Source organism: Colobus angolensis, unplaced genomic scaffold (assembly GCF_000951035.1).
Source record: "Colobus angolensis palliatus isolate OR3802 unplaced genomic scaffold, Cang.pa_1.0 Scaffold102, whole genome shotgun sequence".
Classification (NCBI taxonomy): Eukaryota; Metazoa; Chordata; class Mammalia; order Primates; family Cercopithecidae; genus Colobus; species Colobus angolensis.
This window is the reverse complement of record NW_012111142.1, coordinates 2,796,511-2,807,048: the sequence shown is the minus strand read 5'-3', so window position 1 is coordinate 2,807,048 and position 10,538 is coordinate 2,796,511. Positions and strand designations below refer to the sequence as shown.

The following is a 10,538-nucleotide window of genomic DNA, read 5'->3' as shown; positions in this document are numbered from 1 at the left end:
CCTCGCCCGGCTAGTTTTTTTTGTATTTTTAGTAGAGACGGGGTTTCACCGTGATAGCCAGGATGGTCTCGATCTCCTGACCCCGTGATCCGCCCGTCTCGGCCTCCCAAAGTGCTGGGATTACAGGCTTGAGCCACCGCGCCCGGCCGGGTTTCAGTCTTTACGGAAGAATGGAATTTAATTTTAGTCATATGAAAAGTAACTATGCTGAATTATTTATTAAACTAGCAACAACTCATGTTTAGTTTAACCTTATGATAATAATTTTATTGTTCTCAACTACTCTAACAATGATAATGAAAGTATTTTCGTAGAATAGTTAAGGATGTATTCCAAAGGCATTTCAGTTGTTTCAAGTTTGGAGGTAAAGTTGCTCTGAGTAAATAGTGTAGCTACATAGCAGGAATTTTGACCAAAAATATGAAATAACAGCTCAACAATTTATTCCACTGTAAGTGCCTTGAGGTTAGAATATTTGTTTCATTAATTTCTGTATCTATCACAGCATCTTTTCTTAGTTTTTAATTTTAATTTTTGTGGGTACTTAGTAGTGTATATATTTATGGGGTACATGAGACATTTTGATACAGGCATGAAATGTGTCATACTTACATCATGAAAAATGGGGTATCCATTCCCTCAAGCACATATCCTTTGTATTACAAATAATTCAGTTATGCTCTTTTAGTTATTTTTAAATGTTCAATTAAATTATTATTGACTATAATCACCCGTTGTGCTATCAAATACTAGGTCATATTCATTCTATTTTTTTTTTTGTACTCATTAACCATTCCCACCCCTCCCAACCCTCTCATTACCCTTCCTAGCCTCTGGTAACCATCCTACTCTCTGCCTCCACGGATTTGTCACAGTATCTTATCTTGCTTATGCATTTACTTAGGAGTCATTATCTAAGATGCAGAATTCCCCATATTAACATGTCTAATTGTGCACTATCTTCATTTTTTCCCCATCCAGTTTAAGGCATCTTGATTTTTCACACTTGCTGTGAACTGTCCAGAGTATTCTGGATGACTGGTGATGGGAACTGTCTGAAACAAAGTCTTCCCTGTGGCCTTCTTTCTTTCAGACTTAGAAAGAAGATACCTGCATGTACATTCTCTCATTTAAAAATTTTGGATCTAGAAGATCAAGCTTGGTGACTTTTTAAAAATAATTTTTTAAAATTCTACAAATAAATGCTTTTGTTTAAGATGTGGGCAATTGTGGTATTAAAAACACACACACACACACACACACACACACAGAGAAACTACTTTTAACATTTTGGTATACTTCTTTCTTACTTTCTAACTCCCTTCATTCCCCCTCCATTGTCCCTGCCCTTGCCTGTGTCGTATGATACGTAAGTTTCAGATTCTGCATAGTGTTTCCCCATTTTCGGAGACATTTTTAATGGATGTATAATCCATCATGTGGATGCACTATATATAATTCACACATTTTATAAACTCTTTTCCTTTTCTTGCTTTTCCAGATTTTGCTAAATTATGTATGCAGTTTTCTTGAGGAAAATTCTTCTCTCCTTTTCTTTATTCTAGCGTCAGTTAAAAAAATTTCTAATTCTGGTAAGAGTGCTGCTAGTGATGTACCTATATTTCATATCAGTTCACTGATTCCTTTAGTAAATATTTTTGAGAACCAATTGTGTGCCAGGCAGAATTTAAGGACACTCAGTTACAGTACAGTGCAATGAGTATGGTGATACAGGAAAACGTAGGATCCTATGAGAACTAAGTGGAGGACACCTATCTTAGTTTACAGCTATCTTAGAGAGGGTAGTCAGGAAATCTTACCAGTCTTACCAGAGGAAGTGAAACTGAAGCTGAGTTTCAGGGACTCTGTGATAGTAAGGTAGTCATACAGTGAGGGTGAGTAGTAAGGCACTTGAGGTAGAGGGAACAGATGCAAAGGCATGAGGTACCAGATAACATACCAAGTTCAGGAAGCTTTGATATTAATAGTAAATGTGGTTTCAGCATTTGCTGCAAGTGAAGTAGTAAAAGAGGAAGCCGAGTAAGTAGGCAGAGGTTATTTCATGAAGGGCCTTAAATATCATCATCCTTAAGTACCAGGAACTATGCCAAGTGCTAGGGGTATAAACAAACAAAAAAAGCAGAGTCCTTGAGGAATGTATTTATAGCTTTCATTCTCATTTATATATCAGCAGTTCTCAAATTAATATGCCTAGCCCATACCTCTCCTTTGAGTTCCAGATCTATATATCCAACTGCCCAGTTGATTGACATCCCGAGAATATATCTAGAGTGTAAGTTCCAAGAGAACAGGTATTTAATTGCCTTTGTTGTCTCAGCTGTACCTGCAGTGCCTAGAACAGTGCCTGGCAATAATTTAATGATTAAAGAAAAGAATGGCCGGGTGCGGTGGCTCATGCTTGTAATCCCAGGACTTTGGGAGGCCAAGGTGGTTGGATCACGAGGTCAGGAGTTCAAGACCAGCCTGCTGGGAGGTGGAGATTGCAGTGAGCTGAGATGTCGCCACTGCACTCCAGCCTGGGTGACAGAGCAAGGCTCTGTTTTTAAAAAAAAAAAAAAAAAAAAAAAAGAGAAAGCTGGTGAGGTGGCTCACACCTGTAGTCCCAGCACTTTGGGAGGCCGAGGTGGGTGGATCATGAGGTCAGGAGATCGAGACCATCCTGGCTAACACAGTGAAACCCTGTCTTCACTAAAAATACAAAAAATTAAGCCGGGTGTGGTGTTGGGCGCCTGTAGTCCCAGCTACTCGGGAGGCCGAGGCAGGAGAATGGCATGAACCGGGGAGGCAGAGCTTGCAGTGAGCTGAGATTGTGCCACTGCACTCCAGCTGGGAGACAGAGCAAGACTCCATCTCAAAAAAAAAAAAGAAAGAAAGAAAAGAATGGCTCTCTGCTTGTGTTTCTCAGAGACATCTTAAATACCACATATCTCAAGTCAAATTCATAATCTTCTCCCTCTAACCTCTCACTCTCCTGATGTTTTCTATCTCAGTGATTGGCACCATCTGTTTCGTTTCCCCGACCAAAACCTGGGTTTATCTTTGGCATATCCCTGTTCTTTACTTTCCATATCCATTGTATCATCAAGACTTACTGAATTTTCTTCATGTTTCCTCAGATATCCATTTCTCCATCTTCACTGCTCCAGTCCAAGCTATCATCTCCTAGTCCTGTATAATATTGTTTGAGCATCCTTAATCCGAAAATCAGAAATCTAAAATTTTCCAGGATCTATAACTTTTTGAGTGCCAACATGATGCTCAAAGGAAATGCTCATTGGAGCATTTTGGATTTTGGATTTTCGGATTAACGATTCTCAACTAGTAGGTATATATAATGCAAATGTTAAAAAAAAAATAGAAATCCAAACACTCCCAGTTCCAAGCATTTTGGATAAGGGATACTCAACCTGTAGTAGTAAACTCATTATCTACTCTTGTTCCTTTCCATGTTCTTCTCCATGCTGCTATTGAAGTAAAACAAACAAACCTACTGAATCTGGTTATGATATTCCTGTTTGAAACAAATTGCTTTTAGGATAAAGAACAAATTTTTTAACCTGGTCTACAAGGCCCTTTGTGCTTTGGCATCTGTATAACCGTATAGCCTCATCTCATGCCACTTTTTTAGACTTTTCTGTTTTCTGGTCACATTGACTTTTTAAGTTCTTCCAATAGACCATGCTTTCTCCTGGCTCAGAACTATGATGTATAATTGGTAACTTTTAATACATATTATAAATGGAATGTCTATTGTTAGAGAAATGAATGTATCAATATTTTTGAGTAGATATTTATAATCCTAAAAGGGTAATGTTCTGTGTAGCATTCTTTTCTTGAAAAGTAAACTGTCTGTGAATTATTGCAAATAAGCACAAGCATTTTCAGTGATAATTTGTTCCTTTTCAGATTATATCACACATCTCAATTTTCCCTGAAGTCAGTAATAAAACAAACACTTATGAGCTACATTTATTCTATTTTAAAGTAAGACAACATTTTCCATTATAAATTTAAGCCATTCTATTTTTTTAAGTGCTGCAGTATGGAGATAGGAAGGAAATGTAGGAAATATGTTATTTAAAAAACAAAACAAAGTAATTAGACTTTATGTGAAAGTAGTGACTAATCAATATAAGTGGAAGCTTCCATTCTGAAGATAGTCAAGATTTTTTTAATAAGATTTCAAATCACCTTCTCTAATTACAGATAAAATAAATCTTGGATATTCTTACTTGCGCCAGTGCACCAGAGCAGAGCTGTGTTACTAAATTGATTTATTGTATTCAATTGTGAGCAGTTGGGGGAGATTATTGCTTGGTTTTGCATGATAGGTTTATTGTTGTATATTTGGTAGTAAAGGTTTTTTGTAATTAAAACATAGAATATCTTACTCTATAAGATTTCTGTTTGTAAAATGATAAATTGGTTTCCTGTTTATTTCTTACCGTAAAAAGAGAAATTGTTCATTTCCAGTTCAGATTGTATTTAATTACTTAAGTAACTTTAACAGGCATGGCTCCAAATAACCATATATGTAGTAATTACTTATTTTTCCTTAATTTTTTAAGTCAGTATAAAAGATTAAACTCTACAGAAGAATGCAATCAAGTGATGGCTTTTCCTTTAGAATTTGAATATGGAGGCTACAGGAACAGATGAAGTTGACAAGCTAAAAACTAAATTTATATCTGCTTGGAACAACATGAAATATAGTAAGTATCATGTTTTGAAAATTGCATAAATCCAAAGAAATATTTGGCAATATTTATCATCTTCCCTCTTAAGTCACTGACAATTACTTGAGAATAAATGGCATACTTTACTTTGAATGAAATATTTCTATAAGGAATGTAGTTAAAAATACCTCCTGAAGAAAAAGCCAAGTATCATCATAAACATTGCTTAGAAAGCTTAGAAACTGAAGCATATGATGTGGTCTTTTTTTTTTTTTTGAGACATAGTCTTGCTCTGTTGCCCAGGCTGGAGTACAGTGGTGCAATCTCAGCTAACTGCAATCTCCGCCTTCCAGGTTCAAGCGATTCTCCTGCCTCAGTCTCCTGAGTAGCTGGGACTACAGGTGCGCACCACCACACCTGGCTAATTTTTTTTGTATTCTTAGTAGAGATGGGGTTTCACCATATTGACCACGTTGGTCTTGAACTCCTGACCTCGTGATCTGTCTTGGCCTCCCAAAGTGCTGGGATTACAAGCGTGAGCCACTGCACCCGATTTTTTTTTTTTAAGTTGCTACAGTATCTCATATATATACAGTATCCTCATGGCTTGTGTAATTTTTTTTTTTTTTTTAGCGTTCTAAAGCATATAGAATTTGAGGTGATGATAATACCTTGGCTTTTCAGGTACAATTTCAGGCAGCCTCATTTCTGTGCCAGGTACTTGGATAGAACCAGCTTCAACAGGAAAAAAGCTCATATTCATAAAATAAGTGTGAAAACAAAATTCAGTATAACCCTTTGATAATGCAAATTCAGGAAAAACACAATTGGCAGTTTAAATTTTGTACTATAAGAACATTGTGAGAACTTGATAAAGACTATTGTGAGCTATCTGAAAATAAATTAAAATTAAAATTGTTTCTTTCTTTTGCCCTTTAATTGGATAGTTTTTAAAGTGTGTTTTAAATTGTTAACTTTATTTGAAACTAGCATAAATTGCCTGTATTTCCAGTTCATTGTACAAATATTGTATTTTGCAACTGTTGCCAAAAAATGCACATCCGTAAATAATAATTAATGATTTGAAATTAAATAAAAGAAAATACTGCTGTACTTTTAGTCTGAAGTCTTTTAATTACAAAACGTTTTCTTTTTTCTTTTTTTTTGTTAGGTTGGGTGTTGAAAACAAAGACGTATTTTAGTAGAAATTCTCCTGTATTATTGCTTGGAAAATGTTACCATTTTAAATATGAAGGTAAGTGCAAAATTTGTGAATCATTGAAAAATTTTTGTAGAAATCATCATGTAACTTTTTATTGTTTTATTTCTAGATTAATCTGCTTTTGCAATATTTCTGTTAAGTATTTGTATTTCTTATAGCCCATGATATATTACTTTGTTATTTGGGTTTCTTGTTAACTACTTGAGGATAAGGATCTTGTCATCTTTTGTTATATCTCCGTGATTTTGGACTTATGAGTATTAAGTAAATATTATTTGAATTGATATGTTAATATTCTTTGTCACATTCTTTGATAATTAAAAGTATCACCTTAGTTAATCTAAAAATGATAATTTTTTTCAATTCTTAAGGATGTTTCAGTATCTGAAATTGACTTTACTTGATGGTTTTGAATTTCTACGTATACTAATTCTTTCAGTAATTTTCTTATATTTTCTTTTAATAATTCGTGTCACTCATTGGGTGCCAGGCACCATGCTAGGCTCTTTAGGAAATATCTTTAATTCTCACAACAAACCTACAAGATAGATTTAGGTATTCCCATCTTATGAATGTGAAGGCAGGAAATTTGAGAAGTTAAATAATTTGTCCAAAGTCACATAGGTATTAAGTGGCAGAGCTGAAATTTAAACCAAGACTGTGTCTCTAATACTGGCATTCTTTTTTTTTTTTTTTGAGACGGAGTCTCGCTCGCTCTGCCGCCGGGGCTGGAGTGCAGTAGCCGGATCTCAGCTCACTGCAAGCTCCGCCTCCCGGGTTTACGCCATTCTCCCGCCTCAGCCTCCGGAGTAGCTGGGACTACAGGCGCCCGCCACCTCGCCTGGCTAGTTTTTTGTATTTTTTAGTAGAGACGGGGTTTCACCGTGTTGGCCAGGATGGTCTCGATCTCCTGACCTCGTGATCCGCCCGTCTCGGCCTCCCAAAGTGCTGGGATTACAGGCTTGAGCCACCGCGCCCGGCCAGGCATTCTTTTAAATATACATCCTTACTTGGTTTTATGTTTTGTGTGTGAGAAAGACAGAGAGTGAATATGTGTTACAGTACGTTATTACCATGGCTTTTCATTTTTGGTTGACCTATTTTGGTATATCATTTATTAGCAATTTTCTAAAACCTTGTAAATGGCTTGTAGTAATAACAGCTGACATTTATTGAGCATTTATAATGTGCCAAGTGGTATTCTAAATAATTTACATGTATTAACTCACTGAGTCCTTACAACAATCTTGAAGGATGAGTAGGAATTTGATAGATAAAGAAGGAATAGGCCGGGCGCGGTGGCTCAAGCCTGTAATCCCAGCACTTTGGGAGGCCGAGACGGGCGGATCACGAGGTCAGGAGATCGAGACCATCCTGGCTAACATGGTGAAACCCCGTCTCTACTAAAAAATACAAAAAACTAGCCGGGCGAGGTAGCGGCGCCTGTAGTCCCAGCTACCCGGGAGGCTGAGGCAGGAGAATGGCGTGAACCCGGGAGGCGGAGCTTGCAGTGAGCTGAGATCCGGCCACAGCACTCCAGCCCGTGTGACAGAGCGAGACTCCGTCTCAAAAAAAAATAAAAAATAAAAAATAAAGAAGGAATGCATTTCAGGTAAATAGAATGGCATGATGAAAGCAATAGCAGTGAGATATTAAAGGGCATATTTAGGAGACAGAGAGATGTCCAGTTTAGCTATGGTAGGAGATAATTCTGAAAAGGACCAAATTATAGAGGAAGATCTTGAGTGCTGTGCTAAAGAGTTAGGTCATTTTTTTTTTTTTTTGGGCTGAGGACCAACACAGCAATACGTATGGTTGAGAGTATGGGTTTGTATCTATATGTCTGATACATATAAGCATTTTAAGTGATATTATTTATGAATTCAAAAATTAAAGTTATTAGAATTATTCTTAGGATAGCATTATATATATATATTTTGGAAGAAATACTTTGAAAAATCAAGAGATGAAAAGTAAATTATAAAGAAGCTATGAATGAGGGAAATACAAGATTTCTTTTCTGGAGTAGGATTGGGGATATAGGAAAGGAGAAAGGTGTGGGAAGCGGGGATAAGAAAAGAGAGAGAGCCAGAAAGGCGGCCGGAGGCGTTATGTCCATTGAGAGGTTTCCTTGTTATTGTCCCTGATCTTCAGTAAAGTCAGTTAAGCTCATGAAATACTTGATGTAAGAGGAATTTTTCTGGAAAAAGGTTAAATTTGGCATCTGGGATGAAAAAAACAACACATTTTCATTGCAAGAGCTAAAAGCATATAGGACCATGACCTTAAGCTGTGAAGAACTGGCAGAAACCTTAGGGCTAGCTTTGGATTTCTACATGTCATATCATTTTTGGTTCAAACAAATGCTGGCTAGGACTTTGATCATGCCCAGAAGGAGCACATCAAAATCATAACTGAATATATGCTTGTGAAATCATAGGAATTATATATATTAGTTTCTGTCCCCTGTTCCTGACTCAGAGCTCCTAAAACCCTTATAATATCCTAAGTGGTAGGGGTACTAGGAACATCTTTTGTTCTAGTGTTTGGTCTTTGATCCCAGTTCCTAACACAGTTGGTAACTCTTAGAATTTCCTGAGTGATGGGGGTGATGGGGGTGTCTCATATGGAGCTCCTAAATCCCTTGGAATTTCCTGGGTGATTAGAATGCATCTTTTGTTCTAATGAGGTGACTGTTGGTTTCTGGATGGCATCTTGTCACCAGAAAGACCAAGCCATGATTAGAAGCTTGGAACTTTCAGCCCCATTCCCAATCCTCTGGGGAAGGGAAGAGGAACTGGAGATTGAGTTGATAATTTATCATGCCTATGTGATGAAGCCTCCATACGAATCCCTAAAGTATGGGATATGGAGAGCTTCTGGGTTGGTGAACACATCCACCTCCTGGGAGGTTAACACACTCCAACTTCATGGGAGCAGAAGCTCCTGTGCTTGGGACCCTTCTAGACCTTGCTCTGTGTATCTCGTCATCTGTATTCTCTGTGACATCCTTTATAATAAATGACAAAATATAACCAAGTGTTTCCTTGAGTTCTGTGAGTCATCACAGCAAATTACCAAACCTGAGGAGGGGATAGTGGGAACCACTGATTTTTAGCCAAGTTGGACGGAAGTACGGGTAATCTGGAACCTACTTCTGATGATTGGTATCTGAAGTGGAGATTGATGTTATGGGACAGCCCTTAACCTGTGGGGTCTGTGCTAACTTTAGGTAGTTAGTCCATAATTGAAGTATGGGATTCCTGGTTGGTGTCTGGAGAGTTGGAATATTGGTTGGTGTGGGAAAAACCTTCACACATTTGGTGTCAGAAGTGAAGTGTTGAATGTAGACTAAAAGGAAGTGTTTTTCCACTTCATGCTTTAAAAAGATAACTGATGTTAATGTAAAAGAATTCAAAGTCAGCAGGCAGGACATGATGACTTTGATATAGGGCAGTGGATCTGGAAAAGAGAGGACGGATTTGAAATATTTTAAGGTAGCATCAACAGCATCTGGCAGATGATTGGATTTGGGGTCTTCGAAGACAGAGAGGAAACAAAGATTTAAATATCTCCATCTTGGATGATAGTGTTGGTAACCAAAAGTGGTATACTAGAGGAAGCCTGAATTTTAGGGGGAAGATAATTTAAATTCAGGTTTGTGTTATTTCAGGTAGGCTCTGTGGAAGTGAAGGATAGACATATTGATTTGTTAAGTTCCCCCCCTCCCCCAGCAAGGTGGCATTTAAGGCCAATAGATAAGATCACATTGATGGAAAGTATACATGGAAAATATCTGTCTTTAAGGATATACTGAAGAAGGATCAGTGAATGAAACTGAGAAAGGAAAGGCAATATATAGCACAAAATTCATAATAGTATACTACTGTAGAAACCAAAGGAAAGACATTTGCAGGAAAAGGGGTTTTTACAAAGTGTATAAATGCTTAAAAGAGATAGAGCAGGAAATAGCCTGAGTAGACAGTGTAGGGTCTGGCAATGAGAAATTACTGATGACTTTTGAGAGAGCATTTTTACTAGAGTGGTAAGAATACAAAAGTAAAAGCAATCATATTAACAGCAGCTAGTCTACATTTACTGATGCTGTGATATGTGCTGTTTGCTGTGGCTCCATGATATGTGCTAAAACTAAATTGCATTGTTTTATAGAACAAATAGTTATGATACTGGAGTAGAGAAGAACTTATTTTTTATAGTCTGAGACAGTGTCTTGCTCTGTTGCCCTGGCTGGAGTGCAGTGTCACAATCACGGCTCACTGCAGCCTTGACCTCCCTGGGCTCAGATGATCTCCCATCTCAGCCTCCCAAGTAGCTGGGACCACAGGTGTGTGCCACCGCACCCAGTTAATTTTTTATTTTTATTTTTTGTAGAGACAGGGTCTCCCTATGTTGTCCAGGGTTGTCTCGAACTCCTTGGCTCAAGTGGTCCTTCTATCTCGGCCTCCCAAAGGGCTAGGATTACAGGCTTGAGCCACTGTGCCAGCCAAGAAGAACTTGTATAAACTATAAAACACAGTCTATAAAGGGAAATATTAATCAGTTTGACCAGATAAAATTTAAAATATCCATATATTTCTACAAATATGTATAAATATACA

General features: G+C 37.4%; 1 protein-coding gene across 3 annotated transcripts in view; it reads left to right on the top strand.

Annotated features, from left to right (window-relative positions):
* Positions 1-10,538, top strand: part of ATG4C (autophagy related 4C, cysteine peptidase) — a 96,385-nt gene that overhangs the window by 21,017 nt on the left and 64,830 nt on the right. For 2 of the 3 annotated variants that reach the window (XM_011940989.1, XM_011940983.1), the window contains exons 2-3: positions 4,590-4,733; positions 5,869-5,952. In XM_011940989.1, the coding sequence (XP_011796379.1) occupies positions 4,658-4,733; positions 5,869-5,952 (160 nt within the window). In that variant the 5' untranslated portion in view covers positions 4,590-4,657. The remainder of the gene's footprint in view (positions 1-4,589; positions 4,734-5,868; positions 5,953-10,538) is intronic. The other variant, XM_011940995.1, reaches the window with a different exon arrangement.